At 38.2% G+C, this 21,029-nt stretch overlaps 1 protein-coding gene across 2 annotated transcripts in view; it reads left to right on the plus strand.

Moving 5' to 3' along the window:
* The window catches only part of RIT2 (Ras like without CAAX 2), a 215,521-nt gene extending 197,939 nt beyond the window's left edge, over positions 1-17,582 (plus strand). Inside the window, exon 5 of one of the 2 annotated variants that reach the window (XM_074532671.1) lies at positions 17,120-17,582. In XM_074532671.1, coding sequence (XP_074388772.1) covers positions 17,120-17,176 — 57 coding nt within the window. In that variant the 3' untranslated portion in view covers positions 17,177-17,582. Of the gene's footprint in view, positions 1-328; positions 3,586-17,119 lie in introns of those variants that run through there. The other variant, XM_074532672.1, reaches the window with a different exon arrangement.
* Positions 17,583-21,029: the final 3,447 nt, after the last annotated feature.

The raw sequence follows: 21,029 nt of genomic DNA on the forward strand, positions 1-21,029 counted from the left end.
TCTCTCTCACAGAACAAAAGGAATGTGAGGAAAAGATTCACATTCCTTCTTAGGTCGGTTTGGGAAATTCAGATTTCAGGATGTCATTTTCAGTTTTCATTTCAACTTCAGACAAATTGAGCTCTGCACCATAAGTTGAGACCCTCTTGGACGGATGATGACTCATCTCTTAACCTTTTACTTCTTACCTGAGTGCCACAATCAGGTAAAAGCAAACATAGCAAACACAGCAGTAAAAAACCCATGAGACAAAGGTAGGGAAGGGAGTACAAAAAAAAAAATCTCTGGCACATAAAATATATTTTTATTTTATTTTCTCTCTCTCTAGGGGAAGAAAAAGGAAAATGAAGTTTTCCAATAAAGAAAAGCTGTATTTCAAGGTGTATTTGAAGATCAACCAGAACAGATCATCTCTCAAAAAAGTTCATTATTTTCTTCTCATCCTATGAAAAATACTAAATCCACTTTTCCCAACATGATGTAGTTATTATCACCAACTTCTGATGCAAAACTAAAGCGCAGAGAGATTATAATTCTAGCCCAATGTCACAGTGAAGATTTCTTTCTTTGCAAATCCTCTCTCAGAAAACGATTGCAAAGACCTTCACTGTGGCCAGAATACATCAGACAACCTTCTGATGGCTTTGTCCTTGTTTGTCTCTCTTTCTTGATATAAAAAATGGGGTCAATCTGGCATGTGGATCTTAAAATGCCTCCAGTATATTTCCCCACCTGCAGGTATTATGGGGTCAGGAGACCGAGGCTATATTTATCACTATTTCTGGAAACTTGCATTATTCACTTTAAATATTTCAGGAATGATCTCACTGAAATGTGAATATCATAGTGAAGTGACTTGCTCCTTAAATATTAATGAAAAAGAAAGCTGAAGGTAACAATGCTGCATAGAAATCACAAGCTGGGTAAAAGGGACTCTTTATTAACATGCACCCGTGCTCCTGTGGCTGGTATAGAAATAATCCCATGTTTAGAAAACGTTAAAATGACACCCATAGAAGCAAGCTCTCCATCCAGCAGCCTGGTTACAAAATGGCTGATTTGATAGCCACATAACAGTCTTGACTTTCATTTTCTTAGATCATCCTTAAAACAGTGATTTTAGTTTTCTCAGCTAATTTTGCATTTAATATAGTAATAATACAGTATTATTTTCTGGTTTGTTTTCTCTATCCAATATGGTTTAAATCCAGTTAGAATCAGTCCCTTTAAGTCATGCTTTTCTGTTGAGTTCTCAGTTAAATATGTGGAAATTAACGAGTTGGATATAAATAAAGCAAGTATTAAAAATATATTTGAGGGGAAAATATGTGTTGATAGACTTCAAATGCTTTCTGTTCTGCAACAGAACCATTTGGAAGAGTTGTGAGGAAACCAATTCCCATTTAATATTTCTCCCCTCCTCCAATCTGTCTCAGGACTGTTGTAGGAGCTGTCAAATTTGCTATGAGGAATGAGGGTTAGAGACCTGAATCTATCCATAACAGCTAATAGCCCAACCATTCACCTGCCATGTCAGAGAGATATTTTACATTTCTTTTCTCCTTTTTACAGATCAAAGCCTTGAACCTTCTGATGTGTGGTATCAACCTCTAAATATGAACTACTATACAAAGATGTTTCTAACCCTCCTACACGAAATATTCCCATTTTGTCCAAGCAGCTAAATACTATTTAAATCGGAAACTAAGCCAGATGCCTACATGAAATAAGGTTCAAAAATTATTCCAAGATAATTTTTTTTATTTTGTAGCCCAATTCCATTGAGAACATAAAATGTCAAACCATAAAATATTATTCCAATGGGTGCCTGATGGTTTGCAGACTGTAGTTCTGACCTTTTCACTGTGTGTGTCAGTGTCTGTAGGAGTAGACCTCCCCAAAATGTGTTTGTATGACAGATACGCACGCTTTGCCCATTTTTGACTCAGTTAAAATTATCCTTGTCCTGTTGATTCAGATGCCCCAAGGCACTTGAAGCACCCTCCAGGAGATTCAGCATCTCTGATGTTCAGGCCCTGAGAGCCATCTGCCTCAACTCTCTGAGAATCAGCACAGAACAGGAAAAATATCACACAAGGTGTCAGGAGGCAGGAGCTGGGAGGACAGCCCTTTGAGAATCAGCATTTTCACAAGCAAACCAAGCCATTTCAGGGTGATTAATTTTTGCATGAGCCTTTTCGTAGGTGGAGGTCTGAGAACGTATTGTCTGCGGAGAGATTTTTACGAGGTCACATTTCCATCTGGAGCCATAAAAAGGCGCTCCTAATCTAACACAGGAGCTCACAAAATGGAACAAATGGTGCTTTAATGCCTTGTTTATTTGAGACCCAACCTGTCCCCTTCATTCTGTGTTTGTTTTCTTTAGCCCTAAAGCACCGGCAGTGGAAAAGGTGGCATCTCCCAGCACATAGGGGCTGCTAATCTCAACCTCCTTCTGTGCAAAAAATGGCTTAGATTGACTTAATTATTTAATATGCCTTCGTTGACACAGGCTAGTGAAAAAAAGATCAGCATGTTAATGCTCCTTTCTAGCACTTTCTTCCCAAAAGCCTTTAAGAAACTCATGAATATTTAATGCCTCTCAGTCAGTGCCGAGGAGATGGCACCATTAAGGATGGAACCAAATGCCAGGCGCTGTGTGTGCATCCCAGAGCTGCCCAAAACCTTCCAGCGAGGCCTCCTCAAATGGCTCTACCCTCCCAGCTCAGCCTTTATGACCAAGCAGTAAAGGATAGAGTTTTCCTTATTTTCTCTTTTCCTCTTTTCCCGGTGTTTTTCCCCCCCCCACTGGAGAAGGAAATGGATCACTTAATGAAAAAATAAACCCCTGGCCATGTGTATTATTTTTGAGCCTGACATCTGTTCAAAACCATGTAAATGGGACTGTGTTAATGCATAAAAAGTATAAAAAAGTATTCAGGCTTAAACACACGGAAATTATGTTCATTCACTAGGGAAGAGCAAGTGTAGTTGACATTTTTTTCCTGTACACATTATGAAAAAAATACATCTTTTTGCCTTATATTCTGTATGAATTTACTAAAGTAGCAGTTGTTGATTTTTTTTTATGTCTGTGGCTAATGCACACTATATGTATGTGCTTTAGATATTGCTTTTCTTGATTTTTGCTTAAAATTAAATAAGTAGAATATTCATATGCTTAAGTGGGTCAAAGTTTTCTGTAAAGTAATAAGTGTTCATATTAGATTCTGTAAAAAAGAAAATACAAATGCTTGTCTCTATGGTTTTTGGATAGAAAATTACTTTTATTAATTTTATTTTTCAATTTCAAATGTCTGTGATGCAAAATATCATTTTGCTATCCCAGATGGTTTTGTTTTAAATAAAGCCCCAGTAAACTGGCTGAAGACTGAAGGTGGCAAATGTATTAAAAAAAAATTGCATTGCATTATGGAAATAGTTTTCTTGTTTCTTGTCTTCCATGTCTTCTGAGTGTACTGTCTGTTGAGAAGTGCATGCTCAAGGAAATACATTGTCTAATCTACCCTTATTTTCCTCACTTCTCTAAAGGGGTAAAATAATGGAAATTATTATTTGATAAGACAGTCTGGTTCATAATTGTGATATAAGCATAAGACTTCAAATTACATCAGGTTGCACAAAAGACTTTCAAACAAATAATGGAGTTGGTCAGACATTTGCAAATGCTATCTCAATTTTTCAAAGTTAATCCTAAACCTGTTTGAAGATGAATCAACATTATTATGAGTTTCCTCATTTTTTCATTAAAATATTAAGGTTCTTTTAAATCCGTGCATCCAGATCTTAATTAAAAAGCTGTTTTCAAAATGATAGACTATGTTTTTAATCTTTCCTTTCAATTCTGACTAATCCTCCTAGAGGACAGGACCCAGGTGAGTTAATTTTTCTCATGAAAATTGCAGACTGAAGTTTGCAAAATGGCTGCTGTAAAATTAGAGAATAGGCAAGCTCACTTCAAATGAGGTTCCCATGAAAACCCTCTCTTGGTTCTGTGTTTGATTTTAACAATAAAGCAATAATATAATAATATATTTATTTTCAATGACAAAAATATAATATAATAGTATATTGATAATGTACTTTGGTTCCAACAAACGCTGTTGTCATTATTTGATAGCAGATGATATAAACAACAATCTCCAAAGTTCAGAGCTTGTGAAAGAATCTGAAATATTCACAGCATTTGTGGTGAGATTAAACTAACTGAAGGCTGTGAGGTATTTAGGTACATCAGAACACAAGAAGCTAAAGTAGCCCACCCACTGCCTCCTTTCCTGTTACAGGGCTTGCAAGAGTTTTTCAGGGGTGAAGAGATAGATGAGAATGTTGACCTCATGTTCAGAAGGCTTGATTTACTATTTTATGCTATATATTACATTATTACTATGCTAACAGGAATAAAGTTCTCAGAAGCTTACTATGCTAAGAATAGAATAGGAATCCATCACAAAGTTCTGTGTCCAGGCAGAAAGCAAGAACAGCTCTGCCGTGAGTGGTCAGTAAATCCAAATATTCACCCAAGACCGATCACAGATGCGCCTGTTGCATTCCACAGCAGCAGATAACCATTGTTTACATTTGTTGCTGAGGCCACAGCTTCTGAGAAAGGGGAAAAATCCTAAAGAAAGGATTTTTCACAGAAGATGTCTGTGACACTTCCCCACAAACAAAAGTGAAATGAAACAATATAGAGGCACAACAAGCAAAAACGGGAACACCACTCAAAAACACCTATTGTGGGCTGGTGACCAGATAGAAAAGAAGGTGATCCTAGCAGATTTTTCTTTATTCCTGACAGCTTTGTGCAGCCAACAGTGCTTTCCTAATCCACGTGAACAGGACTGCTGGTGCTGCCTCCTGGGTCCTGGGGTATGCTTTTGATCTAGCAAGGCAGTGCCGTTATGAGAAAGGCTGCGGTGTAACCACCACGTCGTTGCATACTGTCAATTCAGTTTTGCATGAGCCCCTTGGCTCGTGACACTCTAAATTTAATACTGCTCTACAGATAAACCAGAATAAATATTGTAAGAACAAAGCTGTCACAGAAACACACTCGGAGTGTTTCGACCCCATTCAAAGGCCCTTCACTATAATTGTCTCTGACAGAAGGCTCCTGTACAGTAAGTACTTTAGTTGCCAATGACCTTAAACACGATTATCATTAGCCTTCTTGTAATACTGCCTCTCCCTTGAACTCAAATTACTGTGCTCCTCAGATGGCTTTGCAAAGTGAGCTCAGTGTTGCAGTTAGCATAATTCAAGCTGTTTTAATCAACGCTGTGTCCTTTGTAAATAAAGCTGCATTCTGAGATGCACGCCGTAATAATTACATCCATAATTTGTTAGAGTTATTGAAATAATTTTGACTATACTAATTTGACTTGCAGCTGCAAACAAGCAGTAAGGAAATAAGCAGATAATAAAATGTATATTAGCATCAAGCCTAAAGTTGGCATTTGTTTAAGCCAAGAATCTGAATAATTTAACCATTTTTCAGAGGTGGTAAATCTGCCTTGATTGAAAGTGAAACTCATCTATGATCTCTAAACCTTATTAATCTTGAAAGAAAATAAAAACACGTGCCTTTTTTCCTGCCTCCACTGGAAGTACTCAAAGTTGATGTCTTGCCAAGGGCTGACCAGACACAGCAAATGAGCAGAAATCCCATCAGCCATAGGATGCCTCTGTGGAAATTAATTTCCGGCAGTGTGGGGAGCATGTTAATTACCAGTAAAACTTCTCATGGTGTAATTCAGTAAGTAAAAGTCTTCTAAAATAAGACTCTTTAGGCACATTTTAGAACTCTGTAATTGTAAGACACAGAGACATTAAAAATAATGAGAAGCAAAAGATTGCCTCAAAACCAGTTTTCCAACAGCCATCTCATATAATCCCTTTCACAAACAAATCACCTCTTTAAATGGGGTATATTTATCTTCTTGATATCCTAACCATTCAACTCTTTCCTGAATCTCCCTTGTTCTATTGCTAGAAACATTGTAATTTTCGGTCTAGATAAGTTCATTTATTATTATTTATATTCAAGTTATCATTCTCATTTTTGCCTAAACCTTTCATTGCCTTTCTTCATTTGTTCACAGGTATGTTTTTATGACCCAGGACCCACAGGTGGTAAAGGCTGTAATTGACATATTTTGGAATTTTTAAAAAAATTTTTCGTTAAAGAATTAATTGTTATTAATTAACTTATTAATTGGGAAAAAAATTAAAAGGAGATCCAATCCAGACTTTGCACTTATAGGCTACTAGAAAGACACTGTGCTGTGTCTTCATCATATATTGTTAATTTGACCTTATATCAAATTTTAATATAAAGAATAAAAAAAAACCAAATAGAAGGCACCATCAATGCCTGAATGGAATAGTCTTAGAGAAAAACCATTAATAAATCTTCTCTAGTAATACAGTTCAGCTTTCAAAAAGATAATGGGTGTCTAGGTAGCCAGCATCTTATCCATAGTGCAATTATAATATTCATTCCTTTCTTCCTAAATATCACTGGTATTTCCTATGCATACCATATCAAATGTTTCACTGAAGTCCAAACAAATGAGGTCTAATATATTCCCCAGACAAAATCAATTATCTTCTCAGTGAAAGGTACCCCACTAGTTCAGCTTGGTTCAAATCTGGTGTTAACTATTATAGCAAGGCTTCTCCTATGACCTTATTTGTTAAATCTCTGAGGGCAAGCTCCCAGGCCTGTGGTCCACTGCAAAAAATTGGAGCTTTTTCCTTTTTCTGAGATATTGTGCTGTGTATTCTGGCCAAGGCATACTCTGCCATCTGTACATTAGTAGGGCACTGCATTTTTCTTTCTTAAACTTAGCTATATATGCAAAAGATTGACCTTTTTTACTGCTTGGCTCATTTGCACACTGATTTAGTATTTCAGACCCCATCACCAACAATTTTAATGGAGATTTGATCCAGTTATGGTTTTTATATTTTCTCCCTAAAAATTAAAGTCTGTTTCACACAGGAGTCAACTAATTGAAAATATTCAGTCCTAGTTAATATGGAGGTGTGCAGATGGCTATAATTTTCTGTATCTATATCTTGTAAGCCTGGCATTTTAGTTTTTGCTGTGACCATTAAGGTTTTGCTGCATCAGAATTCAACAGGGACATCCAATGTTAAAAAAAAAGATACTTTGAGGACATTTAAAGATAGACATCCAAAATATCTTTGGATAGTCAAAGCTGGTTGGGTTTTGGGGTTGGTATTTATTTATTTGTCTGTTTTGGAAATTTTTTCTTCTGTTTCTTTGACTGAAGTTTTGATTTTGTTTTTTTTTTTTTCTTTTTTAAGAACTTGGTGATAAACTTCATGGTCTTTAGATTTAAAATGTCATGGTAACACAATTTCCAGTCATTATTCTTAGCACTACAACATCCGGAAGGTCAAAATGGATGAGAAAGACCCCTGTTCTGAAAGGAGAGAGTTCATGGAACTGTTGGATGGAGACCAGTGTGATAATATTGATTGTCTTCTTTTCTCCTTCACACCCTTCTCCTGTATTGCCTAAATTTAGAAGAAAACTGGGATAAAGTATTCTGGGCCAAAAAAAACCCCAAAACCAAAACCCCAAAAACAAACAAAACCCACAAAACCCAATCAACTAGACAAACCCCAAAACAAAACAACAAACAACAAAATAAGCAAAACCCAAAAGTACAAACAACAAAAGGGAACAAAATAAAGCCAAAACCTCCCTCACACCCCCAGCATGCAAAACACTATTTGTGGAAGAAGAACTTGTTATTTCAGACCTTTTTAATCTTAGCATATACACAAGAAACTAATGATAGGAATCACTCTGCCACGTGGCCTGAAGCATCCAATTTGCACCAAGCCAGCCAAAACCCAAGTGGTGAAATTGTAGAGCAGCAAATCTGTTTTATCAGCCATTTGTGTTCTCATCCCAGCTCTCACTGGAATGGCTCTCCATGAAGCTGATAGGTGGTACCTACCTTCTAAAGGGGATAGCAAGGAGAATTTTCTTATAATGAGGGTTGTGATGGAAACAAAAAAAGCCAATCATCAATTGCCATAAAACAGCAGGAGCTAAAATTTATGATTTCTGGACTCATAATGTCACTCAGTTGCCCTCAGGGAATGTTTCTTCCCTCCCAGCCAGTTTCTCAGGAGTTCAGTCTCATGGTTTTGCTCCCTGAAGTGACAGAGGAGCCACAACTTCGCTCAGCAAGGCAAGAATCTGCATCAAAGCTCTTCAATCAGGAGAACAAGTTCCTAAATATTTATTAGAGCAGGGAGTGCTGCATTCTTTCATTGCATCTCCCTCAAACTGAAGAATTCCACAGGGAAACAGAGAAAGCTTAAATTGTGCTCATTGCTTGTGATCCCTCTACTGCTGTCCCTTTCCAGCAAGGATTTATGACCACTCAGCCTCACAAAAAGTAAGGAAGAGAGAATAATGTTTGGAAAGAGGGTAGTACACCTTCTAATGAAAGAGGGGACAAAAGGCTCTTCTGCTTACACAAAGTGAGCAAATTCCTTACATGAAAACAGCAAGTGTGACCGTGTTCACAGGGGTCTCAGGTGGAGGGAAGAGATGAGGATATCTGACTCCATGTTTCAGAAGGCTAGATTTATTATTTTATGATATATATTACACTAAATCTATAGTAAAAGAATAGAAGAAAGGATTTCATCAGAAGCCTAGCTAAGAATAGAATAGGAAGGAATGATAGCAAGGGCTCTGTCTAAGACTCTCTATCTGAGCCAGCTGGGCTGTGATTGGCCATTAATTAGAAACATCCAACATGGGCCAATCACAGATGCACCTGTTGCATTCCACAGCAGCAGATAATCAATGTTTGCATTTTGTTCCTGAGGCCTCTCAGCTTCTCAGGAAGAAAAATCCTAAGAAAAGGATTTTTCATAAAAGATATCTGCGACAAGCAAGCTCTTCTGCCTCCCCAGCTTTGCAGGCACAGGGCTTTAACAATCTCTTACAGGATTTCCAAGTTTCCCTGTTCCACCCTCAGGTCATGAAGGCATTTACAGCCTCACTCTATTCATCTGAATACATGAAAATGTAAAAGTTGGGGTTGTCTTGCTCTCAGACTGTGTCAGTCTGACTGGTCTGTGTGGACAGACGTCACTGCCAACCTTTCCTCTGGTGTGCTCCATATGGACATCAAGAGTCAGAGCCTTTGTGTTAAGACCAAGGAGCTCTTTCTTTTCTAGCCCCCAGATATGGAATGGCACACATTGGGGTTTCCCAAGAACCTCTAATTAAACAAAACACATCAGGGTAAACAGGAGTTTTTTTCCCTCGTGTTACAGTCCAAAAACTCTTTTAAAACTTTTGACCTTAGGGTGTTGCTTCAACCTGACAGATCAGCAGGTGTGGCCCCATGGAAGGGATTGGAAGTAGATGATCTTTAAGGTCCCATCCTATTCAAACCATTATGTGATTCCATGAAAAACCCTCTTATATTTTGTTTCTGACCATTGCAGAAACCACTAGAAGCTCACAGGGGAGAAACCAAGTGCCAGAAAGAAAACTGAGTAGCAAATCTGTCACTGCCGGTCACTGAGGAAGAGGAAAGAACCCAGTAACTCAAATGTGAGCAGAAAAATAGGTCTGGGAAAGGACAGAAGGTTATGGACAGCAATTAGAGGGGCTCATTCTTAACCAATTTTGCATTTCTTGACTGTAACCTTCTTAAAAATTAATGGGAGTGGCTTCAAATAGTATACTTGAAATTATACAGCACAGAATTGCAGAAAATCTATTACTATGTTTCTTACTATTATTATTATTATAATTAGCTTTGCCTAAAGTGCAGAAAAAGAGAGGGTAGTTGACACCAGAATTTTAAATGACACATATTGAGCAAAAAGACACCACTTGAAGGGGTTACCTGGGACTTTTCAAGACAATTGCCTCCGTCAGCTCAGCATACAGCTGCTGAAATCTCAGTTCTCTGCATCAGCAGGGGTTTTAAGATGGCTTCAAGGAGGTTAATGAAGTGTCTCAGCAAATATTCATTATATTGAGATTTTCCTATGTGTGCAAGGCAGCGTGAGAAAAATGTCCAACCTCAAAGTAGCTTATTTAAAACATCTGAGAGTAAGAATGTATAATGGAAAGGAAAATTTTATTGAAAGCTGAAATGATTTCCTTATTATTTTCCTCTCTAGGATCAGAATTCTTTAGAAATACACTATCACAAATCTGTGAACATAAAGCATATTTCCTAGCTCTCTTTAACTAATACTTTCAATGAGGAGGACTTTTTATTGCTCAGGTTTTCTATGGCAACTCCACAGAGAGGAAATTGATGGTTCCTATTCAACTTTCTGTTCACTAGAACCCCGAATTCCTTCACTGCAGAGAAAAGTAATTCCCAGGCTCAGGACTTTGCATTTCCCTTTGCTGAACATCACAAGATTCCCACGGGTGAATTTTTCCAGGTTTCTGAGGCCTCTCCAAAGGGAAATGCAATCATTTTATGTGTCAGCCCCTCCAGCCAGCACTGCACCATCGTGCCCATGCATTTCATCTCTGGAAGAATTCTTCAGCTACCCCAAAGAACCAGAACTTGAATTTCTGAAGTGACAGATTTTAGCCTGGTTTCCTGAAGGGAAAGGTTTCCTGCAGTTATGGTCTCATTCTGCCTGTCCAACTGTCAGTAAATTTAACTTCCTCTAATATCCTTTAATGTTCTTGTCAGATTCAATGAAATTTGAGAGAAAGACAGAATTCTGAAAGGCATCAAGTTCCTATACATCTGGGTGAGGAAAATATTGGATGCTACTACTTGAGAAAAGGTAGAAAACCCTCAGCCCTCATCCATTTAAATTTGGGTCGTAATAGCAGATCTGCATATTTGCTGATTGCTTGAAAATCTTTCCCAGGTATAAACCAAAAAATGTATGCACAGAGAAGAAGGAAAGAGTTTAGGTATTAGGAGGAGAAATTAGGCAGAGTTATGTATGGTACTTGTTTATGAATAAGCTTAGGAGTACTGAGGGAAATGGAAAACTGGGAATCACTGGAAAGAGGGGAAGAGCTCAGGGTTTCTGCCAGAAAAGTGGCCAAGGAGATGAATGACATAAAAAACACTAGGTACTTTAATTACATTCTTTACTCACAAATCAACTTGTAATTGTTGTCTTACCTATTTGATAATAAGCATTTCTGGTTTATTGCAAGTTTCTCTTTTTCTACCATGACAAATTATGGCATAAGTATGCAATTTAACTTGAAGATGGAAAAAGGGCTGACAGGAAGAAGAAGAAATACTAAAGCAAAAAAGAAAAATGAACAAGTTAAAAATATGTGAAAAAATGTAAACACCCACTTAGATGTAATCAAGTGATATAAATAATGGTATGCTAAAAATTAATTTGTTTAAGTGAGAAAAGATCACTGGATGAGAGATTTTACTCCTGTACCTATGGTCCATGCATCTTCATTATTTATTGAGTCAAGAATTTTTCCTTGTGCTGAGTAGAGTTCTTGAGCTGAAGTATTTTATTTGCAAATACATATTTTGTATTGGATTTTTACTGTTATAATTAAAAACAAATAAAATGAAACATGATTATCCTTGGTAGGGAGTTTGAGTTAGTGCAATATTAAATGTAGGGGATAGTTTTACCAAGATGGATGTGGAGATTTAGGTTACAGACATGGAAAAATATTGCTTTTACCTACCAGGATGTGTTCTTTGCTTCCATACTTAAAAGGAGAAGGTGTCAGAAGTAGAATAATGCTGCTGTGTTCTTCACTAGAATCCAGATCAAATCAGTAAATCTAAGGAGCCTTTGGCGATGCTAACTTCTTCTTTTAGGTTTTTGGTTTATTTAAATTTTCCTTTTCCAAAACTTTTCACAACTGTTGGAAAACCATTCACACCATTCTTTTTCTTCTTAGGATTCCCCACATGAGAAATAGTCACTGTTATAAAAAAGCCATTTTTCTCTGGATTCTGGATCATTATGAAAGGGCGGTGCTACACGGACATGTTTTTTGCAATGATGAGTTCAACATTATTGTCATGTTCTGGTCTCCTGTCCTCAGTTGCTCCTGCTCTTTATTGTATCATATCCTTCACAGAGACTCTACAATGTGCATAACTTGTCTTTTCTACTCTTCAGTGTTATTCTTTTGCTGGGAAATCACATGGTTTCAATCATTGTCAGTTTGAAATGCCTCCCTTGGGCTCTGAACCAGTCCCTGTTGACTAGCAAAATGCAGGTTCTTTCTGTAAAAATCCTCCTTTCTAACAGTTCAGACACCCCCTCTTTCCATTTACCATCCACCCAAATCCAGTTCTTTTTTATGGAGCTCTTACTGATTGAACAATTTTTTTTTTCCCACTTTTTTTACCCATAATACAACCAGTGGTGTGGGCTGCATTGAAGCAGCCGTTTCCTGAGAGCTGATCAAACCTCTAATGACACACAGAACATAATGCTTTCCTAATGTTTCTTTCCTCTACACCTACATTCAATATTGTGATGGCCCTCTCTTGTCTCTTTCTACCCAGTTCCCTGTTTACAACATCTGCAGCACCTTTTATCTCTTTGCCACTTCTTTTTCTGCTTCTCTCTTCCTGCAGAAATCTCACTAGCCTGCCTTCTTTGTCTTTTTGAGGCATTGTTATGACTTTATTTTTTAAAAAATTCAGCTGCATATCCATTTTTAACAAATTTTTCTTGACAATTTACAGCATCTTTTCCTCTGGGCTGTGTGTGGCACCAGTACAAGGGAACTATCTGCTCTGATATGGTCCTTTTCTGTGTATTTATATAATTTGTGGGTTTGCATCACCATTTCTCACTTGTCTTTATTCCACTGGCAATTTTACTTAATAAATCAAAAAATGCGTGGACAAATCAGCTATATATATTTCTAGTCTGACATGAGTCTGGATTGCCAACCATCTGGCTTAACTTACAGAGAACAATTTTTTTTTTCCCTTTTTTTTTTTTTAATTCAGTATGCCTGATGGAACCAGCTGCTGGTCCAATCCAATTTCATTTCTACTTCAAAACCTTGTTTTGCAAAAGAATGGAAAATACATCCTGTAAATCTTCAGTGACTGCATAGCAGGCTTGAAGGATTTGAAGGATCTTTACTTCCTTTCGGAAGTGTTCAGCAGCCACCAGATCTTGCAGCCACCCTATGGCAGCAAATTCTCTGCTGTGCTCAACACCAGCCCTGAAATTTCTTGCATGTCAGCTGAACTCTGATACATTGACTAAAATGTGCCACTATTTTTCCATATTCTGGACTTATCTTAGGCAAAATTTGAGCAGTTGGAGTAGTAAATCCATGCAAAATTACTGGATGCAGTTCCAATCCATAATCATACAGTGGAAAATCAGGCACATTAATCATGTCATAAAATCACAGACAATCACTACTTGGTAATTAGTGCTGCTCTGTATTAGAGGGTCAGTGGACACAGTAAAGAACTCCTGGTATGGGCAGGCTGAGTGAGTAAATTGTGCATATTTGGTTATGCCATTTATACATAAAATTATAGGAAGTTTTGTGTAAACATCATCCACCTCCAACCCATCCATGGACAGGGACACCTTCCACTACCCCAGGCTTATCCAAACTCCCATCCCACCTGGACTTGGACACTTCCAGGGATGGGGCAGCCACAGTTTCTCTGGGCAGCCTGTGCCAGGGCCTCATCATCCTCACAGGGCAGAATTCCTTTAGGCACTGGAAGGGGCTCAAAGTTCTCCCTGGTCCTTGAATCTTTTGCTTTTTTCCAACACTAATGGCTATAAACTTTTTTTTTTTTTTTGCTTTGCACTTCTCAAGAACAAGTTTTCACCAGGAAAAAAAGAATTTTTTTTATTTGTAGTTTTATTTACATCTATGAAATCAAAGTGCATAATAACTGTTCTCTAACTTTAACAATAGTTTAAGACAAAATATAGAAGCTATGGATGGTATGCAGATAGAGAAGTTGTGGTTACTGTGCTTTTATTCAGGACCTTTAAATTATTATGGATGGTCACGGCAATTAAAAAGACGGTAGGAAATTTTTTTCATCCAGAAAAAATTTTTACCCATGGAATCCTGAAAAAGAATCCATATATTGAAATTATTTATTCATTTAAAAGACAATTTAAAAGTTTTGTTCTTTAATTTCTATAGTCCTTTATTAGTTTTTATTCTTTAAGGCAAACTATTTGGACAGTTGACACTTTACAAAACAGTTTGCACTTAGCTGTCAAAATCTCTTTAAAATGGAAGATAAAAAGCTTTCCTGTGAAATTCCCATTTGCCATGTGCTCTACTCTGTGTAAGCTGGGATGACTCTATCAGTCTCTTCCTGTGGATCCAGGGGGATATCTGTCTCCTGATTTAGGTACAACAAGAAAGTTTTTATACATTTTTACATATCCTGCTTCGCAATCATGCCGTTACTGCCCTGCCTTCCACTACATGGGAATATATTGTTTTTTACAAACCCTTGGTTTCAGCTGCCAAACACAGCACAGTGCTTTATTATAGATTCCAGCCAAACACACATTTCATCTTTCCAGATCACTCACCAGCACCTTTTCCTTCAGTTTTGGTTCAGCAGCACCACGGCTCCCCTGTCCACGTTGCACTCAGCTCTGTTTTCTGGGCAATCACTGTCACACCACGTCCCAAAAGCCTGTAGTGAGGAGCAGCTCCCTCCTCCCCTCAGTCCTGCCGTGCTCCTCCATGCCCCAGGTCACTGATTTCTCATCTGGAAGGAAAACTCTCTGCCAAGGCTCTGGGTTTGGCCTGCTGTCTGTCTGTTATTTCCATTCAATCGCTCTGTTTTACTGGGGATGATGAATGATCCCTTCTTATCATACCCAAGGGTTATTAATCTGAGGAAAACCAACAGGAGCAGTAATAAATACAGCAGAACTTGAGTCTTTATTCAAAGGTGGGATCAGATTTCCTGGAATTCTTTGCTAGCAAAGTAGAAAGACAGGCACAGTTTCTAACAATCTGCCTTCTAAACCTTACACAAGAGACATAAAGAGGAAAAAATAATAGACGGGCTAGAGCATGAAAAAGCAATGAACAAGAGATAATGAAAATATCTCTGTTGGTACCCCTACATCACCAGAGCTATTATCAGTTGTTGAGTCACTTTGTGAAGAACTGACAAAGCTCACAATCCCCCACAACAGTGGGGATGGATCCAGATGTTCTTTAAACATCCTTCTAACCTAAACCATTCTATGGTTCTACAAACGCAAGGTTTGAGGCAAGGAAGAGAGGAGGTGGAATTGCTTTCCAGAAGGATGAAAATACCTTGTATTTCAATTTGAGGGTGGTTAAACTCTGTTAAATATAAATATCTTAAATTGATATAAGTTCTTTAGGTGAGCCTCTCTGTGCAACTACTGCATCCAGTAGGTGCACCTACTTAATTATTAACTTAGTTTGAAGCAGGTGCTTTGATTTTTCTCTATAGTCAGCCATGCTGTCAATTCGCTTGATTTTTAGAGGACTAAAGTTAAGTGAGAAAACCTTCACCTGTTTTAGAGAATCAGCCTGATTAATTCTTCAGGAGCCCTTAGTGAGAGAGCTGGATGAAGGTTCTTTCAATATAGAGCGTATTGGATCCATTTTGGCTTTTTTTGCTTGACTTTTCTTGTTTTGAAAGATCTTAAGGCTTTTTCTTTTCTTGTTTGGAAAGGCCTTAAGGAACTAAGTAATACTTAGAACTAAGATTGAAAGTAGGGCCCTGACTCCCAAAACATGACCAAGAGCAACTGCCCTCTGCCTCCTTCTCCAAGTGGCACAGGAGTACAATCCAGAGTTTTCATGATCTAGTCCTCAGCCAACAGAAAACAGCATGACTGTGCTAAAACTAATGGAAATTCTGCTTTGTGGCCAGAAATAAAGATCTGGGCCTCCAGTCATGAGCATTTATTGTAGTTTTATTGGCCTGTAAAGGGAGCCTGAGTATTTTTTTTTCCTTCTTGAAGGTATGGGCCCTTTGTATTTTAAAAAGTTATTGGCGCATTAAGTTTAATTGAATGAACAACTTAATTACTGTGAGCCTCTCAGACCAGAACACATGCTGTGCACTTGAAGTCTGATACATCTGCAGCCACACAACTTTGCAGGGATGCTGCTGCTCAGGGGTGAGTGGTCGTCTCTGCCGAGACAGGCAATTCTCACACCTCCTTCCATCTTCTCCCAGTAAATCTGCTCTTAGGACCTCTCAGTTATGATTTTCTGGGTGGGATGCTCTTATTTTTGTCCTACAGATATTCACAATTCTCATGCAGAACATATGCCAAATTTATACTAGAGAAATATCAGCCAATATATTTACCAAGTAGGAAGTAAGAGTAGTTGCAGCTGACCTTGTTTTTGGCACAGAGAAAATATAGTCCCTTTAAAAAAATCTTTTGATGTATCATGAAGATATCTGCCTATGAAAGAGAAAAGTGCTATTGCACCTGAAAATCCCTTCCTGGACTTGCAGAATTGGAGTTAGCAAGTGACAATTCATCATCCCAGAAATACAATGACAGAGACGCCATCATATTCTCTCTTCAACAACAGAGGAAAAATGTGGCAAAAAGAAATGGGAGGGAAATTTTGACACATGTGAAATACATCTGTAGCTTGCACAGTTACACAGAGCATCCATAAATTCCCACCACCCAGTTGTAACTGCATTTATTAAGGAATGTTTCCCACTGTGCCTTCATACCACAGTCTTTAACTGGACTGACAGACATCAAAGGAGCAGTGGAGGCTCCGTGCTAATGCAGGGAAACATTGCTCTGCTACAAATGCAGAAGGCATTTAACAGGTACTGCCAGAGTCCAGTTTGACATTTTCAAGTATATTTTTTTTCCTGTTTTTTGCTTTTCCCCCTCTCTCTTCCATACATCCTTCACCGCTGCTGATCTTCCCAATCACAAGAAAATATGACATCCAAGCCAAGGAAACATGGTGTCTGCATTAATTTATTCTCATCTCTGCATGAGAATTAAGCCGAGCTGAAGGGTTTCCAACAGCCTCTCTCCCTCCCTAACTTGTCTTTTTCTCCCTGTTTTTTTCCAGACACTGAATTTACAGGAACAGCTCAAAAAGCAATGGCTGGAAGGTTCCCAGAGCTGAACCCATTACTGCCAACTGATCGTATTCACCTGAACAGAAGCTATAACATTGATATATGGTGTCAGCAATAAATATGTTAAGAACAAAAAAGTGTTGAAGAAAAAGGTTTAACACGGCTTGAAATTTTTTTGCCATCTGTCCACTGTGATAAGGTCATGTCCCTTAGAGCTGGTTGTCTCCACATTGCAGTGGCTCTGATTAACATTAAATGAACAGTTTAAGACTGTGGTTGCTGCATACTTGTGATTGTGGGGATTTAAGATTTTCAAAAAAACTGTGTTTAACCAAAAAATGTTTATGTTGTGGGTCAATGGAGTTAAAAATATGCCTAAACTTCATCCTAATTAGACAAAAAAATTTCAAGTCCTAGGCATCATAAAAGACATGCAATTAAAAATACTTTCCTCCCAGAATCACATTTTCAAAATTCCATCCTTGCTGAAAAGGTTCCTGTCACAGTGGTTTTTCTACTAGGCTTTTGCTTATCACAAGCAAAATCAAGACATGTTCAAATATCATTCTTTACAATTAAAATAATGAAAACATATATGGAGTCTTCAATAATTCTTGACTTTAATTCTAAGCAAATGAAATAATTTCTTCTACCGTCATTTTAACTAATCAGGTTTGGTGTATCTAGACTCCTTGGCAAGCTAAGAATTATTAAGTCACCAAAAGAAAAAAAGACTAATTTCTTCATATTTTCAAGAAGATGACATTGAGCAACATAAAGTGCAAAGAATAATTTTAATTTCTAGCTCTTCTATGTACCTTTATTCAGTAACATAAGAATTATGTGTGGGTTTGATGCTTTTTCTTGCACTTGATTTTGACTGTACAGTTTTCTGTATCCTTAAAGTTATGATATATATATATATATATATATATATATATATATATATACTTTAAAGCCAGTGGCAGGCAGGTTTTATACCTTTTTGTCAAGCTACATCCATTCTTAAGAAATTATTTCATTCCTGGAAATTACTGTCTAGTCGAATAAACACCAATGAAGTTACAAAATCTTTGCACCTTTGTCCAAGATCATAACAGAAATAATCTTGGGAGCGTCAAGAAAACACAACTTTATTCTCCTCTGTGCCCAAATGCACCATAAAGGGAGATTTATCTGGATGCTAATGATGTCTATTATGTGCTTTAGGAAAGCAACCAGAGAAAGCAAGCTGCTCATTCAGGGAGACATTATCACTACTGGCATTCTGACACCTTCGATAAAAAACAGCAGCCACATCACTATAAAATCTTCTTTAAAATCATCAAGTTCCTATCAGCAGTTAGCAGGAGAAAGCCATAGGCATTCATCTTGCAGGACCTTGCTGGCACTTCTGATTTCTTCTGAGAGGTTTTAATTGAGGTCATCAGGTGCCATTAAATTTAGCATAAATACAGGTTAGAAGAATTCTCTATTTGAGAATTACAAAGCTAGCAGAATTGACTGGGGCCCTTTCAGCCCTGACAGACCTTTGGTTCATTCAGGGTCCTGGCAAAGTTAGACGCAATAATGTTGCTCTGTAATTGATGGCAAACTCTGCTTCATCCTATATCAGCTCATCAATTAAATATGACTTTACAATCTTGAAGAAGGCCTGCACAGCTTGAAACTGTGATTTCTGACATTTCTTTTTCTGCCACTACCTCTGCAGCTTTAGATTAGTTCCCGAACTTTTTCCATCCCAATTTCCCCAGCTGTTAAGCAGGAATAATCACATTTTGTCTGTCCATTTATATAATACATTCTGAGTGCACACCACTTACTGCATTAATTTTCAGTGTTTGGAACAAGCAGGAAGCAATGACACATCGGAGAAGTGGTGGGGACAGGACACAAACAAGCACAGAGCGTGAAATGTAGAGCAATGTTCCCTGCTTGGAGGACTTCAAAGTGAATAAAATGCGAACAAGAGGCAACTGCACTCAGGATTTCAGGACAAAATTGCACTTGGATGATGCATACAGCCCTGGATGATACTAGCTGCCGGGTGCTGGGTGAAGTGCTCACCAGGAAAAGCTCAAAACTTTGTATGAGTTCTTTGTGTTTCAAGTCAGCTTCTGGAACCTGAAAGTTGGTTGAGCCATTATCCAGATCTCAGAATCACAGGATCTTAGAATATCCTGGGCTGGAATGGACACACAAGGATCACTCCAGCACCTGCACAGGACAGCCCTGAAATCAAACTGTTTGCCTGAGGATGTTGTTAAAACACTTCAGGTTGCTGCTGTGACCACTTCCCTGGAGAGCCTGTTCCAATGTTCAACTGCCCTCTTAACATCCAACCTAGATGTAGATGACAACATGGGATAGAAAGCTGTTTTGCTGAGGCAGATTTATTTCTTTACTCTAAAATTGAAACAATCTTCACCAAAGTGGAAATGCTAACGAAATATTCCCAAAATCGTAAACTACTCCAAAGCAGCTTGGTAAACTACAATGTTTTAACAGTCTAGCAGCAAATCCTCTATACACTGAGCTATAAAATTCATTATGACTGCAAAGACCGTGGGGGGATTCCTGTAATTCTGTGGGCTGGGAAGGGAGGGAGTGTTTTCTGCTGAAGCTAAGAAAGCTTCAACTACAACAAATTATTTTATGCATCAAAAACACCCAGCCTTTGTTTCGATATAGAATATTGATAAAGACTAGACTATAACCAGGACTTTGAAGCATAAATTGGGAAACAAGTGCTTCAAGTCTGCTTTTAATAGGCTAGTTGGTCATCAGCCTGGGCTATCCAAAATTACGATCTGTAGGTGGAAACTTAAAATGTAGCCCATTCTTTGGAATTTTGAATGTGTGGTAATTCAAAAACTCACAGAATGATTTAGACAGCACCTTAAATCTCTGCCAGCTCCAACCCCGTGCCAGGGGCAGGGACGCCTTCCTGGTGTCCCCTTCCAGGGACATCCCAAGTTCCAAGCCCTGTCCTACCTGGCCTTGGACACTTCTAGGGATGGGGCAGCCATCCCTGAGCAAACTGTTCCAGGGCCTCAGATTCATCCCAGTCCATAACTGATTTTAAAAGACCTTAACTTCTCTGAATTGGAAATGTGAAAACTGGAAAGCAAGACTGAAGCTGTATTTTCAGCATCACAGCTAAGTAGAAACATCACAAAACCCATCACTGCTTCTACACCACACTGGCAATTACAGAAGTCACAGAGTGAAGTTGTATGTTGAAACATTTTAGCCATGCACTTCATTTTACTTCAAAAATACAAAAAATGTAATTATATTAGAATCTCACTCCAGGTTAGCATCAAGTTGTATGTGTTTTGCAACATCCTTTCCACCTCTTTTCCTAAATCAAAACCCCAAATCATGTATCAAGAGCTGCTGCTTACTGAGCAAACATTGTTACTTCACATCAGGCCTTGATATTGTGATACACATAACTCTGTATCCTAGCCTACAGCTGAGACTATTCACTGGTTTTCCAGTTCAGAATGCACTCTTCTGTGTAAAAAAGGTGACTCTCTTACACAATCAGAAATGATTTTGGCAAAAATTATGAAGGTCTTCTTGGCCCATCAGTAACTCTCATGCAGGTGTGGAAATCAGGATCTGCCCTGCAAGTTACACAGGCCTACAAGGCTTGCAGCTTTCCACAGAGCATAATTCATGAAACTACCCCAGCCTCATACAGTTCTTAACACCTCAATAAGGAATATCACCGCAACATGCCTGTGCTAAGCACAGTTGCTGAATTTCGTGAGGAATACATCACTTGTTGTGTTAAGCCTAATTTAACTTTTCACATGCCTTTCAAATTTCCAAAGTCGAAGGATTCTAGTGTGGACTGGGTCTGATTTTATTTCATGAAGTCTCACGGTCCAG

Source organism: Zonotrichia albicollis, chromosome Z (genome assembly GCF_047830755.1).
Source record: "Zonotrichia albicollis isolate bZonAlb1 chromosome Z, bZonAlb1.hap1, whole genome shotgun sequence".
In the NCBI taxonomy this organism is placed as follows: Eukaryota; Metazoa; Chordata; class Aves; order Passeriformes; family Passerellidae; genus Zonotrichia; species Zonotrichia albicollis.